The following is a 26,741-nucleotide window of genomic DNA, read 5'->3' on the forward strand; positions in this document are numbered from 1 at the left end:
AGAAAGTAAAGCCAGAGAACGTATATTTGTTTTTACCTAACGCAGTGGAGAATCCGGTGCAGGAAAGACTGTCAACACCAAGCGTGTCATCCAGTACTTTGCAACAATTGCAGCTATTGGATCCAAGAAGGCTGAAACAGCATCGGCAGGGAAGATACAGGTAAAGAAGTTACTTGTAGATATTAATAACCCCCCGCAAGCCAAATTAATTTTGTGAAATCATCTTTTCCAGGGCTCCCTTGAGGACCAAATTGTGGCAGCCAACCCTCTACTGGAGGCCTACGGTAATGCTAAAACTGTGAGGAATGACAACTCATCTCGTTTTGTAAGTAAATCAAATCTTTTTTTTAAAAATCTGTTATTATACTGCTGATATTAATTGTCCCAAAAAGCTACAGCTTTTGGTGTCACGCTTCAAGATATATATAAGTTTCTTTCGGCTTGTCCCTTTCGGGGTCGCCACAGCGTGTCATCTCAGATGAACGCACATATGTTTGGCACAATTTTTACGCCGGATGCCCTTCCTGACGCAACCCTTCTCAGGGAGTGGAGGCCCCAGTGGGATATGAACCCACAACCCCTGGTTTATCAAACCAGTGCTCTAACCACTGAGCTACAGGGCCTCTACAAGATATATATATATATATATATTTTTTTTTTTTTTTTTTTTTAATTATTTTTTTTTTTGTTAGGGGAAATTCATTCGGATCCACTTTGGCTCAAGTGGAAAATTGGCCTCAGCTGATATTGAAACATGTGAGTTGAAACTTTGGCAAATAGAAATACATCTGCACTCCATACTAACATTTGATGTCATAATAATAAAATCAAATGTAATATTACAGCGGTGTCACATTTAATTTGCCCCTCTAAGATCTCCTGGAGAAGTCACGTGTCACCTTCCAGTTGTCAGCTGAGAGGAGCTACCATATCTTCTATCAGTTGATGACTGGACACAAGCCTGAATTGCTGGGTAAATAAAGATTATGAGAAAAATATGAATTGAAATAATATTACAAGAAAATGCCCAACTTGAAAATACTGATTTATCTTTAATTTGCGCTTTACAATCCTTGACAGAGGCTCTTCTGATCACCACCAACCCATACGACTACCCAATGATCAGCCAGGGTGAAATCACGGTCAAGAGCATCAACGATGTTGAGGAGTTCGTTGCAACAGATGTAAGGATACAATTTAGACATTTTTCTTGGGTTTTGTTCAATTCTGAGAACTCGAAAGAATACTGGGGCTACTATGCATTACAGACAGCTATTGATATCTTGGGATTCAATGCCGAAGAGAAACTTGGCATCTACAAGTTAACTGGTGCTGTGATGCATCATGGGAACATGAAATTTAAGCAGAAGCAGCGTGAGGAGCAAGCTGAACCTGATGGCACTGAGGGTATGTCTTGTATATTATGAGAACTCTCTTAGGAACTTAAATATAAAGTAAGTCAAGATGGATGGATGGACAGATGCCTATAAAGCTGCATCCTACATATCTTAACTTGTGGTTAAATCCCATCTTTTTTCAGTGGCTGACAAGATTGCCTACCTTATGGGTCTGAACTCAGCTGATATGCTAAAAGCATTGTGTTACCCCAGAGTCAAAGTGGGCAACGAGATGGTGACCAAAGGTCAGACCGTTCCACAGGTAGGTAAAATAAAATTGAGGCTCCGAAGTATTTTTATACTGAGCAAAACGTTTTTAAAAAGAAATTGTTACTCTCACATCTCTACACAAGGTTAACAATTCAGTCTCAGCACTCTGCAAGTCCGTCTATGAGAAGATGTTCTTGTGGATGGTCGTCCGCATCAATGAAATGTTGGACACAAAGCAGCCAAGGCAGTTCTTCATTGGCGTATTGGATATCGCCGGATTTGAGATCTTCGATGTATGTCACAGAACATTCAAATCAGCACACGCACACACAAACACAGACACGTCAGTAGAGTAATTGTATATCTGTATCCTGTAGTTCAACAGCTTGGAGCAACTGTGCATCAACTTCACCAATGAGAAACTGCAACAGTTCTTCAACCAACACATGTTTGTGCTGGAGCAAGAAGAATACAAGAAAGAGGGCATTGAATGGGAATTCATTGACTTTGGTATGGATTTGGCTGCCTGTATTGAGCTAATTGAGAAGGTGAGACAAAAGACAAAATGAAAAGTCGATGAAAAAGTTTGATTTTTTAAGTATCGGACACATCATTCTTTTACTTTTATTGTGACTTTAGCCGCTGGGCATCTTCTCCATCCTTGAAGAGGAGTGTATGTTCCCTAAGGCCTCTGACACAACCTTCAAGAACAAGCTGCATGATCAGCATCTCGGCAAGACCAAGGCCTTTGAGAAGCCAAAGCCTGCAAAGGGCAAAGCTGAAGCTCACTTCTCACTCGTTCACTATGCCGGTACTGTGGACTACAATATTGCTGGCTGGTTGGACAAGAACAAGGACCCACTGAATGACTCAGTTGTCCAACTCTATCAGAAGGCAGCAAACAAACTGCTGGCTATGTTGTATGCGTCCCATGCTTCCGCTGAAGGTATTACAATCTGAAATAGAAATGCATAAAAAGTGTAATATAGCCTGACCCAAGAGGATCCGATAGAAATAGTACAAATTAAATTACCAACGCTTGCAATCTACAACAATTATCAAGTTAATTGTCAGGGATACACATGGATTTTCTACTCATGTATTTTGGAACACAGATGCTGGCGCAAAAAAGGGTGGTGGAAAGAAGAAGGGTGGTTCCTTCCAGACTGTGTCTGCTCTTTTCAGAGTATGCTTTGCATGAGAGTTAAAAAATCTGATTTTGCTCACTTTTGAAAGTGGTTACTCAGTAATCGTTTGCCTGATTCGCAGGAAAACTTGGCCAAGCTGATGACCAACTTGAGAAGCACGCATCCTCACTTTGTGCGTTGCCTGATTCCCAATGAATCAAAGACCCCAGGTTCGATGTTTTGTGGCTGAGGCATTATTAACTGTTAAGAATAAATGAAAGAATTGCCTCGAATCTTTTGCATTCAGGTCTTATGGAGAACTTCTTGGTCATCCACCAGCTGAGGTGTAATGGTGTGCTTGAGGGCATCAGAATCTGCAGAAAGGGCTTCCCTAGCAGAATTCTCTATGGCGATTTCAAGCAGAGGTAATCCCATTTTTTTTAAAGTGTCTCCACTCTCCGCTTATCAAAGTGAAAGACCTTACGTCCAGCCTTCATTTGCAGATACAAAGTACTGAATGCCAGCGTCATCCCTGATGGTCAGTTCATTGACAACAAGAAGGCTGCAGAGAAACTTCTGGGCTCCATTGACGTGGATCACACTCAGTATAGATTTGGACACACAAAGGTAGAAAATGCCGATGGCGTGGATATATATAATCCAGTATCCGCATTGGCAAATGACTTGTTTCCTTCAATTTCTGAACTAGGTGTTCTTCAAAGCTGGTCTGCTGGGTACCCTGGAGGAGATGAGGGATGAGAAACTGGCTGAGCTGGTGACCATGACTCAGGCTCTCTGCAGAGGATTTGTTATGAGGAAAGAGTTTGTTAAGATGATGGAGAGGAGGTATGTCCATTCTCTTTACCGTGCAGATGTTCTCATTTATTGCAGATACAGCAAAAGCAAATGTTAATATTCTTCAACAATCCCAAAGAAAATATACTGCAATAAAATACCAATGTGTATTTTTATTTTAAGAGAATCCATCTTCAGCATCCAGTATAACCTCCGTTCCTTCATGAATGTGAAAAACTGGCCGTGGCTGAAGCTCTATTTCAAAATCAAGCCTCTCCTGAAGAGCGCTGAGACTGAGAAAGAGCTGCAACAGATGAAGGAGAATTATGATAAGATGGAATCAGACCTGGCAACTGCGTTGGCTAAAAAGAAGGAGCTGGAGGAGAAAATGGTTTCCCTGCTACAGGAGAAGAATGACCTGCAATTGCAAATAGCAGCGGTAATTAAATAGCACAGTTTTTGCGATTGACATCTAACTTAAACATACAAATTAAAAAAGTAGGTTATACTGATGAATAAGGTCGGCATGGTTTCTTGGTCTACATTTAGGAAGTTGATAACCTCTCAGATGCAGAGGAAAGGTGCGAGGGGCTCATCAAAAGCAAGATCCATCTTGAGGCCAAACTCAAAGAGACGACCGAGAGACTGGAAGATGAAGAAGAAATCAACGCTGAGCTTACGGCTAAGAAGAGAAAGCTGGAGGACGAATGCTCAGAGCTGAAGAAAGATATTGATGACTTGGAACTCACCTTGGCCAAAGTGGAGAAGGAGAAACATGCCACTGAAAATAAGGTCAATATTTCGATTCTGATTGAAAAGAAATGGGTTCATAGACTTTGACATAATCACATTATTTCAGGTGAAAAACCTGACAGAGGAGATGGCGTCACAAGACGAGTCCATTGCCAAATTGACAAAGGAGAAGAAAGCCCTCCAAGAGGCCCACCAGCAAACGCTGGACGATCTTCAGGCAGAGGAAGACAAAGTCAACACTCTGACCAAAGCCAAGACAAAGCTGGAACAGCAAGTGGATGATGTAAGAAAAAATGTCCCGTTTACAGTACATTCAAGGTGATAACTAGTTCACATCCCAAAAATTGTCATGTCACAGCTGGAGGGCTCACTGGAGCAAGAGAAGAAGCTCCGCATGGACCTTGAGCGAGCCAAGAGGAAGCTTGAGGGAGATCTGAAACTGGCGCAGGAATCCATAATGGATCTGGAGAATGACAAACAACAATCAGAGGAAAAACTAAAGAAGTAAGACAAAGAAACATTTGGTAACACCTTCGAGGTTTATGCTGATTTCTACAGCATAGAGAAATACAACGTAACATACGATATATTTTTCCTTTCTATTCAAAGAAAAGACTTTGAGACCAGTCAGCTCCTCAGCAACATTGAGGATGAGCAGTCTCTTGGTGTTCAGCTCCAGAAAAAGATAAAGGAACTCCAGGTGAACTGGACAGCTTATGAGAATTGTCAAAGAAAGATCATGTGTTTCAAATACTGCACTTTTTTTTGTTATAATCATAACCCAGGCTCGTATTGAGGAGCTTGAAGAGGAGATTGAGGCTGAGAGGGCCGCTCGGGCCAAGGTGGAGAAGCAGAGGGCTGACGTCTCCAGGGAACTGGAGGAAATCAGCGAGAGGCTCGAGGAAGCCGGGGGAGCAACGGCCGCTCAGATCGAGATGAACAAGAAGCGCGAGGCCGAGTTCCAAAAGCTGCGTCGGGATCTCGAAGAGTCCACCCTGCAGCACGAGGCGACGGCAGCCGCTCTGCGCAAGAAGCAGGCTGACAGCGTGGGAGAACTCGGCGAGCAGATCGACAACCTCCAGCGTGTCAAGCAGAAACTGGAGAAGGAGAAGAGCGAGTATAAGATGGAGATTGATGATCTCGCCAGCAACATGGAGACTGTTGCTAAATCTAAGGCAGGAAAAATTGATGAAAGAAAATTATTTTTGATATGAATAGCCACAAGTTAAATCTGGAAAATCCATGATACTTTCTGATGACAGAGCAACTTGGAAAAAATGTGCAGAACACTTGAAGACCAATTGGGAGAGCTCAAAACAAAAAATGATGAGAATGTTCGTCAGCTGAATGATCTCGGCGCACAAAGGGCAAGACTTCAAACTGAAAACGGTGAGTCAGTTTGTCGAAATGTGATGAAAGTTGCGATGTTCACACTAAAAATGTTGTCATAGGTGAGTTCTCACGTCAGATTGAGGAGAAGGAAGCTCTTATTTCTCAGTTGATGAGGGGCAAGCAGGCGTTCACTCAGCAAATGGATGAGCTCAAGAGGCTGAATGATGAGGAAGTGAAGGTATCAAGTTAATTCCCTTTTGACTCAAGCTACATTGGCCTTGCTTGAAAATATATAATAGAGCAAGATAATATGTGCATGTATCGAAACAATGAATTCAATTTAATTTCATTGTCTTCATCAGGCCAAGAATGCCCTGGCCCATGCTGTTCAGTCTGCCCGCCACGACTGTGATCTGCTCAGAGAGCAGTTTGAAGAGGAGCAGGAGGCTAAAGTTGAGCTGCAGCGAGGAATGTCCAAAGCCAACAGTGAGGTGGCACAGTGGCGGACCAAATATGAGACCGATGCTATCCAGCGCACTGAGGAGCTGGAGGAGGCCAAGTAAGGAATTTAGGCAACTGTCAAAATTGTTAATTGTGTTTAGAGTAGCTAAATTCCTGCATGTAAATGATGACCCCCCCCCAATAAAATCTTGCGCATTACAGGAAAAAACTTGCCCAGCGTCTCCAGGAGGCTGAGGAGTCCATCGAAGCTGTGAACGCCAAGTGCGCCTCTTTGGAGAAGACCAAGCAGAGGCTGCAGGGTGAGGTGGAGGACCTCATGATTGATGTGGAGAGAGCTAACGGCCTGGCTGCCAACCTTGACAAGAAGCAGAGGAACTTTGATAAAGTAAATGAGAAATTAAAATCTAAGTGATTGATGTGTGCTTCATTGCTAAACCTAAAAAAAAATGTCGTAGGTCCTGGCAGAATGGAAGCAGAAGTTTGAGGAGGGCCAGGCTGAGCTGGAAGGATCTCAGAGGGAGGCTCGCTCTCTCAGTACTGAACTCTTCAAAATGAAGAACTCTTATGAGGAGGCTCTGGATCAGCTGGAGACCATGAAGAGGGAGAACAAGAACCTGCAACGTGAGTCATTGTGCCTGAATATAATTTTGGAATAGAACCAACATTAATATCTCTCATGTGCACACTCGAATAACATTGCTACCACAGTAAAAATTCAACAAAATCTCATATTTTGATAAGACTAGACTAGTTTAGTCAAGTCTAGGTGTAAAGCAAATGTTGGTCTTTTAAAATATTTTACAGTTATCTTGACATTACAAGAGCAATTAACAAAATAATAAATAGTCTTAAGGGTGTGATTTGGTGTAATGTCTTTATCCATTTGATAGAGGAGATCTCCGACTTGACTGAACAGATTGGCGAAACTGGAAAGTGCATCCATGAGCTGGAAAAGGCCAAGAAGACTGTTGAGACTGAGAAGTGTGAAATGCAGACAGCACTGGAGGAGGCAGAGGTGAATTCAGTTTCTTTTCTTTCTTCTCCATATTTCAATTGTCTTGATCTGATAAATGCATATCTTCAGTTGGATGACAAGGTATCAAAGCCACTACATGCACCTTTACCTTCAGGGCACACTGGAGCATGAGGAAGCTAAGATTCTCCGTGTTCAGCTTGAGCTCAACCAGGTCAAGGGCGAGGTTGACCGGAGGCTGGCCGAGAAGGATGAGGAGATAGAGCAGATCAAGAGGAACAGCCAGAGAATGATGGACTCGTTGCAAAGCACTCTGGATGCTGAGGTCAGGAGCAGAAATGATGCCCTGAGAATCAAGAAGAAGATGGAGGGGGATTTGAACGAGATGGAGATTCAGCTGAGCCATGCCAATAAGCAGGCTTCTGAGGCCCTGAAACAACTGCGGAATCTCCAGGGACAATTCAAGGTGAGTCTGTTTTCATTACTAAAACTGTCGAGAGCCAAATAAAATTTCAGAAAATTTGATCTGCTTCCTATTAGGATGCTCAACTGCACCTTGACGATGCCATCAGAGGACAGGAAGACATGAAGGAGCAGGTTGCCATCGTGGAGCGCAGAAATGGCCTAATGCTGGCTGAAATCGAAGAGCTGAGAGCCGCTCTCGAGCAGACCGAGAGAGGACGCAAAGTGGCCGAGCAGGAGCTGGTTGATGCTAGTGAGCGCGTCGGACTGCTTCACTCTCAGGTTCCTGCTCTGTAATTCAAACCAAAATGTGTTTCTTAAACAAAAAGATGGACACTTTGGGATAAAAACCAAATCTAATGCAGTACATTATGTTTAACGTACAGAACACCAGTCTTCTGAACACCAAGAAGAAGCTAGAGGGAGACTTTCTCCAGGTTCAAGGTGAAGTTGACGATGCTGTTCAAGAAGCACGTAATGCTGAGGAGAAGGCCAAAAAGGCTATCACTGATGTGAGTAATAGCATGCACCATTTAGCCGCAGCACAGCCCGTTCAATCAGGATTTGGAATTTTCAACTGCAATACCTTGGATTTCAGGCTGCCATGATGGCTGAGGAGCTGAAGAAGGAACAGGACACCAGTGCTCACCTGGAAAGGATGAAGAAGAACCTGGAGGTGACTGTCAAGGACCTGCAGCACCGGCTGGATGAGGCCGAAAACCTCGCCATGAAAGGCGGCAAGAAGCAGCTCCAGAAACTTGAAATTAGGGTACGTAATGTATTGGGTGTATATTTCTTTAACGCCTGAGATGAATTTTTGTTTGGATTAATGATTGGTGTGTCTTCCCCTTGAGGTGCGTGAACTTGAATCTGAAGTTGATGCTGAGCAGAAACGTGGAGCTGATGCTATTAAAGGTGTCCGCAAATATGAGAGGAAGGTAAAGGAGCTGACCTACCAGGTTTGTTCCCTTTCACTAAGATATACTGTATGTCCTCCTTTAACGTTGCCAAATCCATATTTCCAAATAAACCCGTTTTGTCTATTTTAGACTGAGGAGGACAAGAAGAACATGGTCAGGCTTCAGGATCTGGTAGACAAACTTCAGCTCAAAGTCAAGGCTTTCAAGAGGCAATCTGAGGAGGCTGTGAGTACCTTTAAGAACAATATAGATTTTTCCATATCGCCTGTAATTACATTTTTTTTATATGAACTGTACTCTCCATATCTTCTACAGGAAGAGCAAGCCAACACTCACATGTCCAGGCTCAGGAAGGTCCAGCATGAGCTAGAAGAAGCTCAGGAACGTGCCGACATCGCAGAATCCCAGGTCAACAAGCTGAGGGCTAAGACCCGCGATGTCGGAAAGGTGACAAACCGTGACAACGCTTGCTCAGTTTTTAAACCTCAGTTTAATATACGATGATTAATAAAAAGTCAATTTTTCTTGTGATTTTTTTTGTTCCTAGTCTGACGTCGCTGAATAAAGGACCTTTTTTTGACAACTTTCAACAAAATTCATATAATATGAAGTTGCTGTTGAAATGTTTTCTAATACTCATTAAAGTCTATTGTATTCTATGATTCAGTCTCAGATTCTTGTTTATACCTTTTCAAATAACAACTTCGAAGTTACATTGGTTACGTTTCGTCACGGGGTTTGTGCGTTTGTCCGAGCAAAAATGAATGAAGGTGGTTAGCGATAAACCAGTAAAACATAACAGGAAATAGTCAAAGATTACTCTTGCTTTCTGACCTTGATCACTTGATTGTGTCTCACAAAGGGTTTTGCTGATCGATAGCGATAAATGTTAAACTCTGAAACTTAACCCACAGCTATTCAATGAGAGGAACATCGACGCAAACACAACATGTTGCACCTTGTTAGAATCAAATTTCACCTCTTTCAGGAAATGGACACACAAATTTACTGCCACCCGCTGTGTAAAACACGTAAGCAGCTCTTGCTAAATTCATGGCATGTTTGTGACTACCACGTACTGAAGAGGTACGGCAACCTGGTAGAAATGGATATTGAGCTAACATGAAGTCTCTTATGAGATGGGATGTACGGAACAACCTCTGATCACTTTAAACTTTATAAGACCAGTCCGGATTGATCAAGATGCTTTTCTGTTTTTAAAGAAGCTGCTTAGTATGAAAATCACTCCAATACAACGAAAATAAATTTCGCATACACGTTCAACTGTGGACATTGATTACGCACGACACTAGAATTTCAACTCTTTACTTTCTTCTGGGCGGCACAGCAGCCTACACATCTACCTCATAGTTCTGAGGACCCAGGTTCAAATCTGGCCTTGCTTGTGTATCCCCTGTGCCTGCATGGGCTTCCTCCAAAAATTACAGAAATATGCATGGTGGGTTCATTGAGGACTCTACGTACCCCGTAGGCGCAATGCGCCCTGCGATTGGCTGGCGACCAGTTCAGGCTGTACCCGGCCTTTCGCCCCGGGTTTGATGGGATAGGGTCCAGCACACTTGTGACCCGAGAGAGGATAAGTAGTACAGAAAATGGTATAATTGTACTGGATGAATTCTTCAATATTTGGCCGTTGTTTTTTTAATCAATTAAAAAGAAAATCCCCTATCTGGTCTGCTGCTCAACGCCCTGGGAACTTCCTAGCCAAAATATCTATTTTCATCCATTCATCCATTTTCTGTAGCGCTTATCTTCATTAGGGTCGATACATAAACATTACATAACGATTTGGACATCCGAAGAGCAAATTAAAAGCATAAAAAGGTGCAGTAGTGCCATCTAGTGGAGGAGGAATAAGTGGTAGTGTAAATAAAGTTGAGTTCATCCTTCACCTACTGTTATTTGGCAAACTTGTCATCAATTATTCGAAATTGAAGATATATGGTATGTATTCATGAATCAAAATGTCCTTTTGAAGGATGAACCTTGTGTGTATGTAATCCAAGCAATTGGAGGTAGATCTTGTTCGATCAATCTGCTATTTTGGATGGATACTACTTAATATATTTTGTTTTTGTTGTTTTGTAATTTATAGAAAAGGAGCATTGCATATGAAAAACAACAGCGATTTAGGGTCTTGGATTTAAGATAAAATATTCATAATAATATGCTAGGTAGGACCAAAATGTTTATATCCTTTAAAAGTAAAATTATAACAAACGAAATGTGCTAAAACTATTTATTGCTCACTAGCTACCCTGAACGTACTAGCTTGCTAAATAATAGCTAATGCTTACCCAATGATAGCTACTATAAAAAGGTATTGCGTCTCCTTCATTTTTCTGTAAGCACCATTAAGTGTGTTTGTGAGTGATTTAATGTGTGATAAAAGACAAAGCTTACCAGTCATAATTTTAGACGTCTTTTTTCCACATTTTTTCACACTTGATATCTCCCAGTCTAGGTGATGCTAGCGTTAATGCTACATTCGGCAAGCTAACTAGATGCAATAATTGATCATTCGTTTTTTTAATTGGAATTGACGTTCACAAATATTTATCTAGACTGGCATGGTAGAAGCTATTATCTAGAATGATGTGGTAAACACATACAAATCTTTAAAGAAATCCATTTGAAAGCTACGAGCAACATTACCGTAAAATTGTGGCAATGCAATAACTGTGGCAATAACTCAGACAGGCCCAGGTTTAATGAAAACTTTATCATTCATGTAGTTATTTCTTGTTGGTTAAACCCTGTTAGTATTTAATATCATTTAATGGATATACGTCTTTTGAGTTGATTGTCAAGATTATTCTAGATGTACATGTTCACTGTTATTTGACCCTTTTTGAACATTAATACTGTCATTACATACTTGCTAATTTCCAATTACAGGGGCAACACTAGTCCCCTGTTGACAACTGAAGCTCGCTTCCTTTTCAACTTCACAGTCAAAACTCAATACCAGAGATCGCAGTACATCATTTCGGGACTGCTCTGTAACTGACACTTATGGAATGACAATAGGCCAAATATAAACCCAGTAACATTGCAGAAATGTTAACTACGCTTCCTCTCTGGTGCAACTTGATTTACTTGCGAGCTCTAACTGGCCAACTGACGACAGGAGAAATTAACGGGAATCGCTTCACCAGTCAACAGGACCGTCCATTAGCAAATCCCCAAAAACTCAGTCAGACAATATTTGAAGCACAAAAATTGTTGTATAGTTTGATGAGACACCGGTGAATATCCTTGTTAACCCTGTACCCAATTACTTGTCTCCCTGTTCCTGGAATCTTTTTTTTTTTTTTTTAACTCTAATTACTATTCTAGTACTGTACTTCAGTTCATAGACGCTACTACTATGACCTTAAATATTGCTGCGATATGCTCCAGCACTCCCGCAACGCTTGTGAGGATACGCAGGTCAGATAATGGATGGCTTAGCTTTAGAAGAATTAGAGTGTCCTTCCACTCATTTTGAGGTTATGTCAAAATTCCAGATGAACCCATTGGGCCTTTGATTTTATGGAGCATTGTGCGACTGGTCGGAAAAGACGTTTCTCAGAGTGGACAAAGAATTCTCACACATTCCATTGGAAGCGCAACGTTAGGCCAAGTGTGAAAGCAGTCAGCTAACTTGGCCATGGTATCAGATATGTATTTTGAGAGGATGTGAGCCATACTGTTTTTCTCACATAGCGTAATTCTTTATTTTGAGGATTCATGATGAACAGAAAGATGCTCTCATCTTTGTGGCCATGTTGACAATGGAAGCACACATGGGAACATTTGCTACTTTAAAGGCAATTCAACCACACCAGCGGTCCGTTTTTAGTGCACAAATGAACATACACTGTACTATATATTCAGACGTTAATGCTGGCCTTATTTTGCTCTGAGGTAACGGCAGCGGACCACCCATGAAGACATACAAATAATGACTGTGTTGATAATGACGAACAGAATATTCACTGTGCGGAATTGTTCATTTGTTAAAGTTAAAGCATAGTCGGTTTTTTTTATCTTCTACTTTTGTTTATTGGGATGCTCACGTTGACAGAAAATGACTCCACTGTCAGGAACTTGGGTGTGAAGGAATACATTACTCGATTTTTGGGAGCCGAGACTCATCTCCTCCTATGCTCCATTCAAACTTACTGATTTGACCTTTTGTAAGGACTTTGAAAGGAGGAGGAAGAGTAAAGCTCCAGTGAGAAGAAATAGTGAGGGTGGACGCCTTCAAAACCCGGATCAACAATCCAGAGCAATGGTTTGTGTGGTAAGGAAGTGAAGAAACAGGTCCATACGGGGTGGAACAGTATGCGGAAGGTGTCTGGTGTTCTATGTGACAGAAGAGTCTCCGCAAGGATGAAGGGAAAAGTTTAAAAAGCAGTGGTGAGGCCGGCCATGATGTACGGATTGGAGACGGTGGCACTTTAAGAGTCCACAGGAAGCAGAACTGGAGGCGGCAGAAATGAAGATGCTGAGGTTCTCGCTCAGCGTGAGCAGGTTGGATAGGACTAGAAATGAGCTCATTAGAGGCACAGCCAAAGTTGGAGGTTTTGGAGGCAAGGTTGGAGAGAGCAGACGTAGATGGTTTGGACATGTTCAGAGACGAGAGAGTGAGTATGTTGGTTGACGGATGCTGAGGATGGAGCTGCCAGACAAAAGAGCGAGAGGAAGACCAAAGAAAAGGTTGATGGATGTTGTGAGGGAGGACCTGAGGACAGTGGGTCTTCGAGAAGAAGATGCACTAGATGGGCTTGGATGGAAAAAGTTGTTGCAACCCCTAACGGGACAAGGTGAAAGAAAAAGAAAGGACTTTCTCAATCTACGAGGTGAACGTCCAAGGAAGTCATAGAGAGAACTTGGCCACCTTCGTTCTTTTAAACTGTCGGACTCCTCCTCTCCAAAAATGTTGGGCGTGTTTTATTTCAGTTCAAGGACTTGTGGGAGGACACTTAAAAAGGATCTACCAACAGAAGGACATGCTAAGTAGAGAACATTAGACAAGCATGATTACTTAACGAGAAAATATAATGAAGACTATAACCAGTTTCTGAGAAAGCTGAATTCAAGAGACTATTTCTCTACAGAGCAGACATGAAAAGCCGTCGAGAATGAGTCCATTTTAGCTCCATTCTGACTCACACTATTAATACCTTGACAAATTGAAGCAGTTTGAGTCAAACTGCGACGCCACCTTCCTGCAAGTGTGATCTGGGGTGCAACATTGTCACATTTTCTCACCGCTTTGAACAATGGGCAGGGGCAGTGTGCTTGCAAGCTCAAGTCAAGGTGACCCGGGAAGTCGTCACGTGTAACATTAGCGAACCCGCAACTTTATTGGAGATGAACGGCAGGCAGAGAGGTGTCGAACAACTGGACGCATGCCTCTCGCTGCGAGCGAACTTGTACTTATTTATGAGACCGCCTATAAACCTTTGCTTTTTCAAAAATAGAACCTAATGGAAAACCAGCGCAACAGGTAGGACTCAAATAAGCCCGATAAAAGGACTGATGATGACCTTTGGTCCTGAGTACAGGTCAGGACCAGTTCTGTTCGGGCGGGCCTGGCGAATCAACCTTTAATCTTTTTTTTTTTAAATAACTTGTGTTCAACACATTTAAAAACTAAGCTAAGCTTCAAGGTCATCTTTATAGGACAAAAGGGTATCAGGTAAATTTCTAAGGTGGCGGCAAAGATTGACTAAAACGCTCAACAAAACAATTTTTTACGTCAAATTAGCAGAGAAATTGGATGAGCTGGGATATCATTTTGTCAAAGCCCTTCTTGGAAATTTACACGAATATCGCTTTATGGTTTTATTGCTCCAGCACACTCGCAGCCCTTGTGAGGATAAGAAAATGGATAGACGGATGGATGACATTGTTGTCTTGGCATCTCTAACATCTTGTTTATTGACACAGGCCTAAATCTGGGCCTTATCCCAACCTAGATGCCAACTGTTGGTCCGCTGCATTCCAAGAGGATACATAATCCCTCCTCAACTTTTATGGGATGGCGCTCAGCCTAACTTTTATTTCAGACATGCGAGATGTGTGGCGCATCGCTGCAACCGTATACCAGTGACATTTGTGTGCGTCTCCGAAACCACGGCTAGTGCCTGGCGTGGCGCAACACACACCAAAACGATCAGATAATGCCGACAATGGAGTTGGAGACAACATGAATCCCAAACAACCGCAAATTTGTGGCGCAGAATTTTATTTTTCCGACTATTTTTTATCAAGAAAAGACAAAATGTGTCCTTTTTGTTTATAAATGAATTACACATAATGCCAAAACTTTTAAGCAGTTCATTTTCAACAATAATATGACGCATGGCATCTTGCGATATTATAGAACTAAAATGTATTGTATGTTGGAATTCTGCCATTTTATTTTTTCTTCCATTTCTTCTGTATTATTTTGGCACAGGGGGGGAAACACAAGGCGGCCGTAAAACCCGGCACAAGGCAACACAATCATGGTAAATGTCAGTGTCACAGGATTAGCGACAAGATGACAAGAATACATGACCAAACTGAGCAAGGCACACCTACCGAGGAGACAGTGGTCCTCTATAAAAGACTACCCTGGACTCTGACAATAACTGATAGGCTTCCAACACAGGTTAGTGAATACGTGGCGTGGATATATGTACACATTTTTTTTTTCTTTAAAAATAAACATACAAACTTTGACTCCATCCCCGTCTCTTCCTTATCCATAGGGTCGTAAAAAACAGATCTACTTTTCATCTTCTGCCGGGACCTTAAGAGGTAAATTACAATTTAATGTAACTTAAAACATTTGGTAACTAATCCCATTGAGGCGATGAGCGCAGAAATGGAGCGAAGCACTGTAACGATGTGAATTGCGCCTTCTTTGCAGTCTCCATTAAAGTGCCACCATGAGCACCGACGCGGAGATGGAGCAGTATGGCGTCGCAGCCATTTACCTGCGAAAGCCAGAGAAGGAAAGGATCGAGGCTCAGACAGCGCCCTTCGATGCCAAAACCGCCTACTTTGTGGTCGACGCCGAAGAGATGTACCTCAAGGGTAAACTCGTCAAGAGGGAAGGGGGCAAAGCCACCGTTGAGACCCTTGTTGGGAATAAGGTAAGCACATCGAGGCGACTGCCTTTCACGACAAAATACAGTACATAATTGTATTCAGAAATGTACTCTTTTTACTCGGCATTCAGACAGTCACCGTTAAAGAAGACGACATCCATCCAATGAACCCTCCCAAGTTCGATAAAATCGAGGACATGGCCATGATGACCCACCTCAACGAGCCTGCCGTGTTGTATAACCTCAAAGAGCGTTTTGCATCATGGATGATCTACGTGAGGCTGCACCCCGGAGAGTTTGAATCGAAGCACCCGGTAACGGGTGTGTCACAGGGATGGGGCTTCATGAGAGCAATGCGATCTGTTTCCAGACCTACTCCGGCCTGTTTTGCGTCGTCGTGAACCCCTACAAGTGGCTTCCCGTGTACGATTCCCAGGTTGTTGGGGCCTACAGAGGCAAGAAGAGGATTGAGGCTCCTCCCCACATCTTTTCAATCTCTGACAATGCCTATCAGTTCATGCTCACCGGTATGACCACGTAACTTTTTTAAAACTCAATTTCTCTATTACCTGTGGCTTCAATGTAATGTATTTATTTTCCCTTTCTATCACAAAGATCGTGAGAACCAGTCTGTTCTGATCACGTGAGTTTTACGCTTAACCAAAAAACAGACAATTTCATAAAGTACAAGGCAAGCCATATGTAATCAATATTTTTCCTGTGTTCCCAAAGTGGAGAATCCGGTGCCGGAAAGACTGTCAACACCAAGCGTGTCATCCAGTACTTTGCAACAATTGCAGTTTGTGGCGGAGCGAAAAAGAGTGAAGGACAATCTGGGAAAATGCAGGTAAAACTTGAATGGCGAGCAGAAGAACAGAGACCCAATTCTGACTGTTGTTCACAAATATCCACGTGCATATTTTTGCATTTAAATTGTATGCACAATGAGAGAGAAATCCCTCGGTGTTGTCAAAAATAACAACAAAAGTGGAGTCTAAAAATCTTTGTTGATAGCGTACTTATATATACCCTTGTAGGGTTCTCTGGAAGATCAAATCATTGCAGCCAACCCTCTGCTGGAGGCCTACGGTAATGCCAAGACCGTGAGGAACGACAACTCCTCCCGTTTCGTAAGTTCACAAACTTTAACTATTAACGATTGTATATTTTCAGTCAACGAGCCAAAATTGAAATTTCACTCATGATGATACATTTAGGGTAAATTCATCCGAATCCACTTCAGCACTACTGGCAAGCTGGCCTCAGCCGATATTGAAACTTGTGAGTTTTCACGCGCGTGAATGGAAACAATAAACAAAATGCCGGCCGCGTATGAATTTCCGTTTGTGTAATCAATTGTCAGATCTGCTGGAGAAGTCCCGTGTCACCTTCCAGTTGTCCGCGGAGAGGAGCTATCATATCTTCTACCAGCTGATGACCGGGCACAAGCCCGAGCTACTCGGTATGTCACGTTAGATAAAGCAAACCTTCTTTAAAATAGGAACAATATTTTATGGTCCCTCAACTTTTATTACAGAGGCTCTTCTGATCACCACCAACCCATACGACTACCCGATGATCAGTCAGGGCGAGATCACGGTCAAAAGCATCAATGATGTCGAGGAGTTCATTGCAACTGATGTGAGTCCCTGATGATGATGATGATGATGAGCACAAAAAGTGACTAATAATTAAGAATAAGCGCAATACAAACTACATTTATGTGATCACGCAGACTGCTGTTGACATCCTGGGCTTCACCGGCGAGGAAAAGATTAGCATCTTCAAGCTGACTGGTGCTGTGATGCATCACGGCAACATGAAATTCAAGCAGAAGCAACGGGAGGAGCAGGCTGAACCCGACGGCACCGAGGGTGAGCACGCTCACGCTGGTCCTGTCGCCACCCGCGGTCCGAAAGTTTCACAAGATTTCCATTTTTCTCTTCAGAGGCTGATAAAATCGCTTACCTTATGGGTCTGAACTCAGCTGATATGTTGAAAGCGCTGTGCTACCCGAGAGTCAAAGTTGGGAATGAATTTGTGACCAAAGGTCAGACCGTCCCACAGGTAAAGAACATACTCAAAATATAAATATTGCTTTTTTTCTTTAATGTGACATTTAAAACTACGCTGAACCTCTCTTAGGTCAACAATTCAGTCTCAGCGCTCTGCAAGTCCGTCTATGAGAAGATGTTCTTGTGGATGGTCGTCCGCATCAATGAGATGTTGGACACAAAGCAGCCAAGGCAGTTCTTCATTGGGGTGTTGGATATCGCTGGATTTGAGATCTTTGATGTGAGCCACAGGACATCTCTTAAGTAAAAAAAAAAAATAATAATAATAACATGCACACTGTAAAATCACTCGATTCATCTTTGTACTGCAGTTCAACAGCTTGGAGCAGCTGTGTATCAATTTCACCAATGAGAAACTGCAACAGTTCTTCAATCACCACATGTTTGTGCTGGAGCAAGAGGAATACAAGAAAGAGGGCATTGAATGGGACTTCATCGATTTCGGTATGGACTTGGCTGCTTGCATTGAGCTTATTGAGAAGGTGAGGAAAATGTGCTTCCGGGTGGTATCTGCAAAATCTCAGAGTTCCTACGAAATGACTTGATATCATTTCCCTCAATAGCCAATGGGCATCTTCTCCATCCTTGAAGAGGAGTGCATGTTCCCCAAGGCGACAGACACATCTTTCAAGAACAAGTTATACGATCAGCATCTCGGCAAGACCAAGGCCTTTGAGAAGCCAAAGCCTGCAAAGGGCAAGGCTGAGGCCCACTTCTCATTGGTCCACTATGCCGGTACTGTGGACTACAACATCGCTGGCTGGTTGGACAAGAACAAGGATCCACTGAATGACTCAGTTGTCCAGCTCTACCAGAAGTCTTCGAATAAACTGCTGTGCATGCTGTACGCTACCCATGCTTCAGCTGAAGGTCTGACGCTTATACTGTTACAACTAGTAATGTTGTTTTGGGAGGCATAGAAAGATAATCATTTGTAAAACAGAGGCCGGCGGCGGTGGTGGCAAGAAGGGAGGTGGAAAGAAAAAGGGTGGTTCCTTCCAGACTGTCTCAGCTCTGTTCAGGGTAATTATTTTGATGGGAAATAATTTACGTTTTCAAGTTTATGGTTGTTAGAATGACAATATTCCACCTCAAAGGAGAACTTGGGCAAGCTGATGACCAACTTGAGGAGCACTCATCCTCACTTTGTGCGTTGCCTGATTCCCAACGAATCAAAGACCCCAGGTGAGATGTTTGGCGGATGAGGCATTTGCCTTGAACATAGCCAGTGAAAAGAAAAAGAGAGAATTGACTAAAATCTTTTGCATTCAGGTCTTATGGAGAACTTCTTGGTCATCCACCAGCTGAGGTGTAATGGTGTGCTGGAGGGCATCAGGATCTGCAGAAAAGGCTTTCCCAGCAGAATCCTCTATGGTGATTTCAAGCAGAGGTAACGTGTTGTTTTCAGCAGACCGACAGAATAATGGGGCAACATAAAACAACAAGAGATAGCGAGGGTGGACGACTTCAAATACTCGGGGTCAACAATACAGCGCAATGGAGAGTGTGGTAAGGAAGTGAAGAAACGGGTCCAAGCGGGGTGGAACAGCTGGCGGAAGATGTCTGGTGTTCTATGTGACATCAAGAGTCTCTGCTAGGATGAAGGGCAAACTTTATAAAACAGTGGTGAGGCCGGCCATGATGGACGGATTAGAGACGGTGGCACTGAAGAGACAACAGGAAGCAGAACCTGAGGCGGCAGAAATGAAGATGTTGAGGTTCTCGCTCGGAGTGACCAAGTTGGATAAGACTAGAAATGAGCTCAATAGAGGGACAGCCAAAGTTGGATGTTTTGGAGACAAGGTTCTATCGAAAGAGCAGACTTCGATGGTTTGGACATGTCCGGACGCGAGAGAGTGATTATAATGGTAGAAGGGTGATGAGGATGGAGCTGCCAGGAAAAAGAGCGAGAGGAAGACCAAAAAAATGTTGATGGATGTTGTGAGGGAGGTCATGAAGACTGTAGGTGTGAGAGAGGAAGATGCACGAGATAGGCTAAAATGGCAAAAGATGACACGCTGTGGTGAGGAAAAGAAGATGAAACAAATGTTTTTCCTCTTTCTCTTGCAGATACAAAGTGTTAAATGCCAGTGTCATCCCAGAGGGTCAGTTCATTGACAACAAGAAGGCTGCGGAGAAACTCCTGGGTTCAATCGATGTGGATCACACTCAGTACAGATTTGGACACACTAAGGTGGGTCACCAGGACTTTATGTTGTCTCGGCAGACTCGGGTGTAGGTCGGCAAGTAACAGCCGTTATTCACACCACTCAGGTGTTCTTCAAAGCTGGTCTTTTGGGTACCCTGGAAGAGATGAGAGATGATAAACTGGCTGCGTTGGTGACCTTGACTCAGGCTCTCATCAGAGGATTCCTCATGAGGAAAGAGTTTGTGAAAATGATGGAGAGGAGGTAGAAATACTTTTCATTTAAAAAAAAAAAAATCCCGGGAGTTACACCGACACACGGTTAATTCATATGATTTCGTTCTGTGCTACACAGAGATGCAATCTTCACCATCCAGTACAACATGCGCTCATTCATGAATGTGAAAAACTGGCCGTGGATGCATCTGTACTTCAAGATCAAGCCTCTCCTGAAGAGTGCCGAGACTGAGAAAGAGCTGCAGCAGATGAAGGAGAATTACGGGAAGATGCAAGCTGACCTGGCGACTGCTCTGGCGAAAAAGAAAGAGCTGGAGGAGAAGATGGTCTCCCTGTTACAGGAGAAGAACGACCTGCAACTGCAAGTAGCATCTGTGAGTGTTCTCCTAGACATGTTTTCAGCTCAGTCAAACAGCCGACATCTTTTTTTTACAGTTAAGTTTGTTTTAAATATTGTTTTTATTCCAAAACAAACAATACTATTTTTTAACAGGAAAGTGAGAACCTCTCAGATGCGGAGGAAAGGTGCGAGGGGCTCATTAAGAGCAAGATCCAGCTTGAAGCCAAACTCAAAGAGACGACTGAGAGGCTGGAAGATGAAGAAGAAATCAACGCTGAGCTTACGGCTAAGAAGAGAAAGCTGGAGGACGAATGCTCAGAGCTGAAGAAAGATATTGATGACTTGGAACTCACCTTGGCCAAAGTGGAGAAGGAGAAACACGCCACTGAAAATAAGGTCAACTTTATTTTTATTCGGAAAGATTGGAAAGGCGCATATTAGATTGGGAAATGGGTTCACAGAAATTAACGTGATGGCAATATTCCAGGTGAAAAACCTGACAGAGGAGATGGCGTCACAAGACGAGTCCATTGCCAAATTGACAAAGGAGAAGAAAGCCCTCCAAGAGGCCCACCAGCAAACGCTGGACGATCTTCAGGCAGAGGAAGACAAAGTCAACACTCTGACCAAAGCCAAGACAAAGCTGGAACAGCAAGTGGATGATGTAAGAAAAAATGTCCCGTTTACAGTACATTCAAGGTGAGAACTAGTTCACATCCCAAAAAATTGTCACGTAACAGCTTGAGGGCTCACTGGAGCAAGAAAAGAAGCTCCGCATGGACCTTGAGAGAGCCAAGAGGAAGCTGGAAGGTGATCTGAAACTGGCCCAAGAATCCATCATGGATCTGGAGAATGACAAACAACAATCGGAGGAAAAAATCAAAAAGTAAGAGAAAACACGTCTCCACATACACACAATTCTACCACCCCTGCTGTGAACAGAAATAAACTATAAAACGTATTTTTTCTTTCTACTCAAAGAAAAGACTTTGAGATAAGCCAGCTCCTCAGCAAGATTGAGGATGAACAGTCTCTTGGTGCTCAGCTCCAGAAGAAGATCAAGGAACTCCAGGTAAACAAATCCTAATTTTAGACTTACAAAGATGTCATTGTGTTGCAAGTACTCTACTGTAATACATTTCTTTGTCTATACTGTCATATTATCATTAAAACTAGGCTCGTATTGAGGAGCTTGAAGAGGAGATTGAGGCTGAGAGGGCCGCTCGAGCCAAGGTGGAGAAGCAGAGGGCTGACCTCTCCAGGGAACTGGAGGAAATCAGCGAGAGGCTCGAGGAAGCCGGGGGAGCAACGGCCGCCCAGATCGAGATGAACAAGAAACGCGAGGCCGAGTTCCAGAAGCTGCGTCGTGATCTGGAAGAGTCCACCCTGCAGCACGAGGCCACGGCAGCCGCTCTCCGCAAGAAGCAGGCTGACAGCGTGGCGGAGCTGGGCGAGCAGATCGACAACCTCCAGCGTGTCAAGCAGAAGCTGGAGAAGGAGAAGAGCGAGTACAAGATGGAGATCGATGACCTCTCCAGCAACATGGAGGCTGTTGCGAAAGCAAAGGTTTGTTTCAGTCTTTGTATCAAATCACACCGATTATTTCAAGACGATTCGAAACGAATTGCTATTTGCAGGGCAACTTGGAGAAAATGTGCAGAACTCTTGAAGACCAATTAAGTGAAATTAAGTCCAAAAATGATGAGAACGTTCGGCAGCTGAATGATTTGAGTGCGCAAAAGGCAAGACTGCAAACAGAGAATGGTGAGTCGTCCACACGTTCTCGATTTGTACATAACGTAGAGTACTGTTCGTACGTGTACGTGTTCTTAAAGTAGACTGCAAAACCATTGCTCAGGTGAATTTGCCCGTCAGCTGGAGGAGAAGGAAGCCCTAATTTCCCAGCTGACCAGGGGTAAGCAGGCTTACACTCAGCAGATTGAAGAGCTGAAGAGGCACATTGAAGAGGAAGTCAAGGTACAAGACTTGATAGTCACAGCGATCCTTCTCAAGACCAGTATCTAGTGCGTAGAGGCCAGTTGTCTTTCACTTCTTGTTGTGAATTTGTAGGCCAAGAATGCCCTGGCCCACGCTGTTCAGTCTGCCCGACACGACTGCGATCTGCTCAGAGAGCAGTTTGAGGAGGAGCAGGAGGCTAAAGCTGAGCTGCAGAGAGGAATGTCCAAAGCCAACAGTGAGGTGGCACAGTGGAGGTCCAAATACGAGACCGACGCTATCCAGCGCACTGAGGAGCTGGAGGATGCGAAGTAAGTATTTTAGACACCTCTCAACGTTATTGTAAGTGTCGAGTAGTTAACTTTCTCCACGTACGTGACAACAACAAAAAAATTCTCACCCATGACAGGAAGAAGCTGGCCCAGCGTCTCCAGGAGGCCGAGGAGTCCATTGAAGCTGTGAACTCCAAGTGCGCCTCTTTGGAGAAGACCAAGCAGAGGCTGCAGGGTGAGGTGGAGGACCTCATGATTGATGTGGAGAGAGCTAACGCTCTGGCTGCCAACCTTGACAAGAAGCAGAGGAACTTCGATAAGGTAAACTAACAACCACAATTCAAATGGTACTGTACACGTGAAACGCAGTAACTCATTGCTGAGTCTGAAAAAAAATTCAAGGTCCTGGCAGAATGGAAGCAGAAGTACGAGGAAGGTCAGGCAGAGCTGGAAGGATCCCAAAAGGAGGCTCGTTCTCTCAGCACGGAACTGTTCAAGATGAAGAACTCCTACGAGGAGGCTCTGGATCAGCTGGAGACCATGAAGAGGGAGAACAAGAACCTGCAGCGTGAGTTCATTTGCACTCGACGTTTTGACCAAATGATCAGTTCGTGTTTTGAAAAAGTGTTTGAACGTATTTGCTCTCATTTTTGACCTGCAGAGGAGATCTCAGATCTAACAGAACAGATCGGGGAGACCGGAAAAAGCATCCACGAGCTGGAGAAAGCTAAAAAGGCAGTAGAAAGTGAAAAGGCTGAGATTCAGACTGCTCTCGAAGAGGCAGAGGTATCGTACTTTAGTACGATTAAATCAAATCAAACCGCTGTGATCGTTCACTGATGCTTTGTGAATATGACAAAACTGTGAATTTGTGTACTTATTCCGTAATAACCGAGGTAACGCTTCTTGCACCAAGGGGACACTGGAGCACGAAGAGTCCAAGATTCTCCGGGTTCAGCTCGAGCTCAACCAAATCAAGGGGGAGGTAGACAGGAAGCTGGCCGAGAAGGACGAGGAGATGGAGCAGATCAAGAGGAACAGCCAGAGAGTGATCGACTCCATGCAGAGCACTCTCGACGCGGAGGTCAGGAGCAGGAATGATGCGCTGAGAATCAAGAAGAAGATGGAGGGAGACTTGAACGAGATGGAGATCCAGCTGAGCCACGCCAACAGGCAGGCTGCTGAAGCCCAGAAGCAACTGAGGAATGTCCAGGGACAGCTCAAGGTCAGCTTCTGATCGTTTAACATGGCTTCACTGTCCACCACCGCCATTTTGATCATGTGTCTTCAATTTTTCTTTTACAAAAAGATACTTATACTGAAATAATAATCTGCGTTCGACTTGACCGTTTGTCAGGATGCCCAACTGCACCTTGACGACGCTGTCAGGGGACAAGAAGACATGAAGGAGCAGGTCGCCATGGTGGAGCGCAGGAACGGGCTGATGCTGGCCGAAATCGAGGAGCTGAGAGCCGCTCTGGAACAGACGGAGAGGGGACGCAAAGTGGCCGAGCAGGAGCTGGTCGACGCCAGCGAGCGTGTCGGACTGCTTCACTCTCAGGTTCCGTTTGTTTTCGTTCACGTCACACGACAAACACCCTCGGCTGATGGGTCTCTTGCAATAACTGCGGCCTCACTCTATTGTCGACATCTAAAAATAACTTCACGTAAATATTCAGAACACCAGTCTGCTGAACACCAAGAAGAAGCTGGAGTCCGACCTCGTCCAGATCCAGAGTGAAGTTGACGATGCCGTTCAGGAATCAAGAAATGCTGAGGAGAAGGCCAAAAAGGCCATCACTGACGTGAGTCTGCTCACAAATTCAGAAACGCTACAGGGCTACGGAATAGATTATGACCGACTTGCGTTAACATTGAATCACTTCAGGCTGCCATGATGGCTGAGGAGCTGAAGAAGGAGCAGGACACCAGCGCTCACCTGGAAAGGATGAAGAAGAACCTGGAGGTCACTGTCAAGGACCTGCAGCACCGTCTGGATGAGGCCGAAAACCTCGCCATGAAGGGTGGCAAGAAGCAACTTCAGAAACTGGAGGCTAGGGTATGACCTGGAACCTGCATGCGTCTACCGCTTTGGTCTAGGTTATGCGCTGCACATACGTGACCTATACAAGAGTAAGAATCAGTTTTTACCATTTCATCAAGTCAGCTTTATTTGAAGACCCTTTAACAGCTAAAGAATCTCAAGGGACCAGAAGAGAAGAGGGTAAAACCCTATTGTCATGGGGATAAGCAGGGTGAGAGACGAGTTGCTTACTAGGTGTGGTTTAACCAAATACAGTACAACCTCAGTTCTTGACCAGAATCCATTCCAGAAGGTGGTTCGAGAAGCGATCTGTTTGAAAACGGAATCGACATTTCCATTTACAAACGTAGCTAACGGGACACGTCGGCATAAAGAGGTCGCGTTATACACAATGACAACCCGCGTTGTGGGTCAGCTGATCGGGCCGCGCGCGTTGCGTTATTTGCGGGTTTTTTTTTCGGGGGGTTCAACACCGATTTTCGTTCAAAAACAGAAGCAAAAAAATCTGGAAATTTTCGTTCGAAAACCGATTTGTTCGAGAATGGACGCGTTGGAGAACCGAGTATTCACCCCACGAGGGCAGAAATGTGCCTGCAGTCGAGATCCAAACATTTTCTACAGAAGTAGCGACTCTAATTTCCACAAGGTTGGGAAGTCCAGAGTACTGTGACCTGAATACAGAAGCTCACTTCTTTTTACCTACCACAGTCAACCAAAAGCTCAGAACTTATTGTGGCATAAGGCTTGCGATAGAATATAATGTACCAATAGGTCAGCAAGCTTTTAAGCCACTAAAACAAAAAATTTTATAAGTAACAGAACCTTAAAAATCACATCTCAGGTGGACCAGAACAAGGCTAATATGTTGAACTTCTGCAGAGTTTTAATACTACGCTTAAAAAGGGCAGAATGTTATGTTACAATTGTGAGCGCTATCCTAATACTTCTCTTCAGGTTAAAAACAAACGTTGTGTTCATTGTTCAGGTCCGTGAGCTCGAAACCGAAGTCGAGGCCGAGCAGAGGCGTGGAACCGACGCGGTCAAAGGTGTCCGCAAATACGAGAGGAGAGTGAAGGAGCTGACCTACCAGGTATGTTCCGTTTCGCTACAAAACACTCCCGACCGCAGAGACAAAATTCACACCTTTTTTTTTTTTTTTCTCTTCTTCCCCATCCAGACCGAGGAGGACAAGAAGAACGGAACCAGGCTTCAGGATCTGGTGGATAAACTGCAACTGAAAGTCAAGGCTTACAAGAGACAAGCCGAGGAGGCGGTAAGTAACGAAATGACATCGTAATCCGACTTGTATTTAGCGAATCTTCCCTCGCAGGAGGAGCAAGCCAACACTCACATGTCCAGGCTCCGGAAGGTCCAGCATGAGCTGGAGGAGGCTCAGGAGCGCGCTGACATCGCAGAGTCCCAGGTCAACAAGCTGAGGGCCAAGAGCCGGGACGCCGGAAAGGTAACGCGTCAAACCGCGTGCGGTCTCGCCAGGACCGCTTACGATCTCCACCTTCTTCTTTTTCAGGGAAGTGACTCGACTGAATAAGGTCCAACAGAGTCGCTGTGAGGCATCCGTACAATATGGACCCTGTTGTCTGTAAATTCAATTCAACAAATAAATATGAAAAATGAAAAAATCTGTTGTTGTTTACTCAGCCAAAGCAAATCGGTGGATCAGCTGGTAAAGCGTTGGCCTCACAGTTCTGAGGTCCCGAGTTCAATCCCGGACCCACCTGTGTGGAGTTTGCATGTCCTCCCCGGGCCTGCGTTGGTTTTCTTCGGGCACTCTGGTTTCCTCCCACATACCCCAAAAACATCCAACATTAATTGGACACTCTAAATTGCCCCTCGGTGTGATCGTGAGTGCGGCTGTTTGTCTCGGTGTGCCCTGCGATTGCCTGGCGACCAGTTCGGGGTTTCCTCCGCCTCCTGCCCGTTGGCAGCTGGGATAGGCTCCGGCACTCCCCGCGGCCCTCGTGAGGATAAGCGGCAAAGAAAATGGATGGATAGCGTGTTTCAAAATCTAGAGCACTTCTTACCACAATGTTTCAAAATGCTCATACTGAGGAATGATCGCACAAGTTAAAATGTATTTTTGTGTAACTAAACACAGTGAAAATGTATTCAT

General features: G+C 44.0%; 2 protein-coding genes across 4 annotated transcripts in view; both read left to right on the forward strand.

The window, feature by feature from the left end:
* LOC133514649 (myosin heavy chain, fast skeletal muscle-like) overlaps positions 1-8,935 on the forward strand; it is a 28,083-nt gene extending 19,148 nt beyond the window's left edge. Inside the window, exons 8-41 of the mRNA XM_061846480.1 lie at positions 46-160; positions 233-325; positions 693-756; positions 875-973; positions 1,081-1,184; positions 1,269-1,407; positions 1,541-1,659; positions 1,751-1,900; positions 1,985-2,155; positions 2,247-2,553; positions 2,723-2,793; positions 2,877-2,964; positions 3,042-3,159; positions 3,238-3,361; positions 3,444-3,580; positions 3,713-3,968; positions 4,079-4,321; positions 4,389-4,565; positions 4,641-4,786; positions 4,892-4,982; positions 5,068-5,457; positions 5,545-5,671; positions 5,734-5,852; positions 5,977-6,173; positions 6,278-6,461; positions 6,532-6,697; positions 6,967-7,091; positions 7,207-7,515; positions 7,590-7,793; positions 7,898-8,023; positions 8,110-8,280; positions 8,366-8,470; positions 8,561-8,656; positions 8,747-8,935. Coding sequence (XP_061702464.1) covers positions 46-160; positions 233-325; positions 693-756; positions 875-973; positions 1,081-1,184; positions 1,269-1,407; positions 1,541-1,659; positions 1,751-1,900; positions 1,985-2,155; positions 2,247-2,553; positions 2,723-2,793; positions 2,877-2,964; positions 3,042-3,159; positions 3,238-3,361; positions 3,444-3,580; positions 3,713-3,968; positions 4,079-4,321; positions 4,389-4,565; positions 4,641-4,786; positions 4,892-4,982; positions 5,068-5,457; positions 5,545-5,671; positions 5,734-5,852; positions 5,977-6,173; positions 6,278-6,461; positions 6,532-6,697; positions 6,967-7,091; positions 7,207-7,515; positions 7,590-7,793; positions 7,898-8,023; positions 8,110-8,280; positions 8,366-8,470; positions 8,561-8,656; positions 8,747-8,935 — 5,320 coding nt within the window. The remainder of the gene's footprint in view (positions 1-45; positions 161-232; positions 326-692; positions 757-874; positions 974-1,080; positions 1,185-1,268; positions 1,408-1,540; positions 1,660-1,750; positions 1,901-1,984; positions 2,156-2,246; positions 2,554-2,722; positions 2,794-2,876; positions 2,965-3,041; positions 3,160-3,237; positions 3,362-3,443; positions 3,581-3,712; positions 3,969-4,078; positions 4,322-4,388; positions 4,566-4,640; positions 4,787-4,891; positions 4,983-5,067; positions 5,458-5,544; positions 5,672-5,733; positions 5,853-5,976; positions 6,174-6,277; positions 6,462-6,531; positions 6,698-6,966; positions 7,092-7,206; positions 7,516-7,589; positions 7,794-7,897; positions 8,024-8,109; positions 8,281-8,365; positions 8,471-8,560; positions 8,657-8,746) is intronic.
* Positions 8,936-10,286: 1,351 nt separating this feature from the next.
* On the forward strand, positions 10,287-26,250 carry LOC133514169 (myosin heavy chain, fast skeletal muscle). Of its 3 annotated transcripts, XM_061845605.1 has the most exons (42): positions 10,287-10,396; positions 14,904-15,098; positions 15,199-15,247; positions 15,360-15,585; positions 15,672-15,815; positions 15,911-16,067; positions 16,156-16,183; positions 16,273-16,387; positions 16,578-16,670; positions 16,758-16,821; positions 16,904-17,002; positions 17,078-17,181; positions 17,276-17,414; positions 17,489-17,607; positions 17,686-17,835; positions 17,927-18,097; positions 18,179-18,485; positions 18,559-18,638; positions 18,713-18,800; positions 18,888-19,005; positions 19,686-19,809; positions 19,890-20,026; positions 20,117-20,372; positions 20,492-20,734; positions 20,826-21,002; positions 21,079-21,224; positions 21,320-21,410; positions 21,515-21,904; positions 21,976-22,102; positions 22,197-22,315; positions 22,409-22,605; positions 22,704-22,887; positions 22,969-23,134; positions 23,228-23,352; positions 23,483-23,791; positions 23,924-24,127; positions 24,246-24,371; positions 24,455-24,625; positions 25,596-25,700; positions 25,788-25,883; positions 25,941-26,072; positions 26,139-26,250. In XM_061845605.1, exons 4-42 carry the CDS (start codon positions 15,379-15,381, stop codon positions 26,157-26,159), a joined length of 5,829 nt encoding a protein of 1,942 aa, XP_061701589.1. In that variant the 5' UTR covers positions 10,287-10,396; positions 14,904-15,098; positions 15,199-15,247; positions 15,360-15,378; the 3' UTR covers positions 26,160-26,250. The 3 variants fall into 3 exon arrangements, with proteins under 3 accessions (XP_061701589.1, XP_061701587.1, XP_061701588.1); XM_061845603.1 differs by having other exon boundaries at positions 25,596-25,883; XM_061845604.1 differs by lacking the exon at positions 10,287-10,396 and adding an exon at positions 10,724-10,772 and having other exon boundaries at positions 25,596-25,883.
* Positions 26,251-26,741: the final 491 nt, after the last annotated feature.

Source organism: Syngnathoides biaculeatus, chromosome 16, assembly GCF_019802595.1.
Source record: "Syngnathoides biaculeatus isolate LvHL_M chromosome 16, ASM1980259v1, whole genome shotgun sequence".
Classification (NCBI taxonomy): domain Eukaryota; kingdom Metazoa; phylum Chordata; class Actinopteri; order Syngnathiformes; family Syngnathidae; genus Syngnathoides; species Syngnathoides biaculeatus.

What these genes read in the sequence shown, in the direction of transcription:
- LOC133514169 (XM_061845603.1), top strand. Translation starts at nt 15,379, where the DNA reads ATGAGCACCGACGCGGAGATGGAGCAGTATGGCGTCGCAGCCATTTAC. An exon ending in GACAATCTGGGAAAATGCAG is followed by an intron (nt 16,388 to 16,577) that starts GTAAAACTTGAA and finishes ATACCCTTGTAG; the next exon opens with GGTTCTCTGGAAGATCAAAT. An exon ending in ACATTGAAGAGGAAGTCAAG is followed by an intron (nt 22,316 to 22,408) that starts GTACAAGACTTG and finishes GTGAATTTGTAG; the next exon opens with GCCAAGAATGCCCTGGCCCA.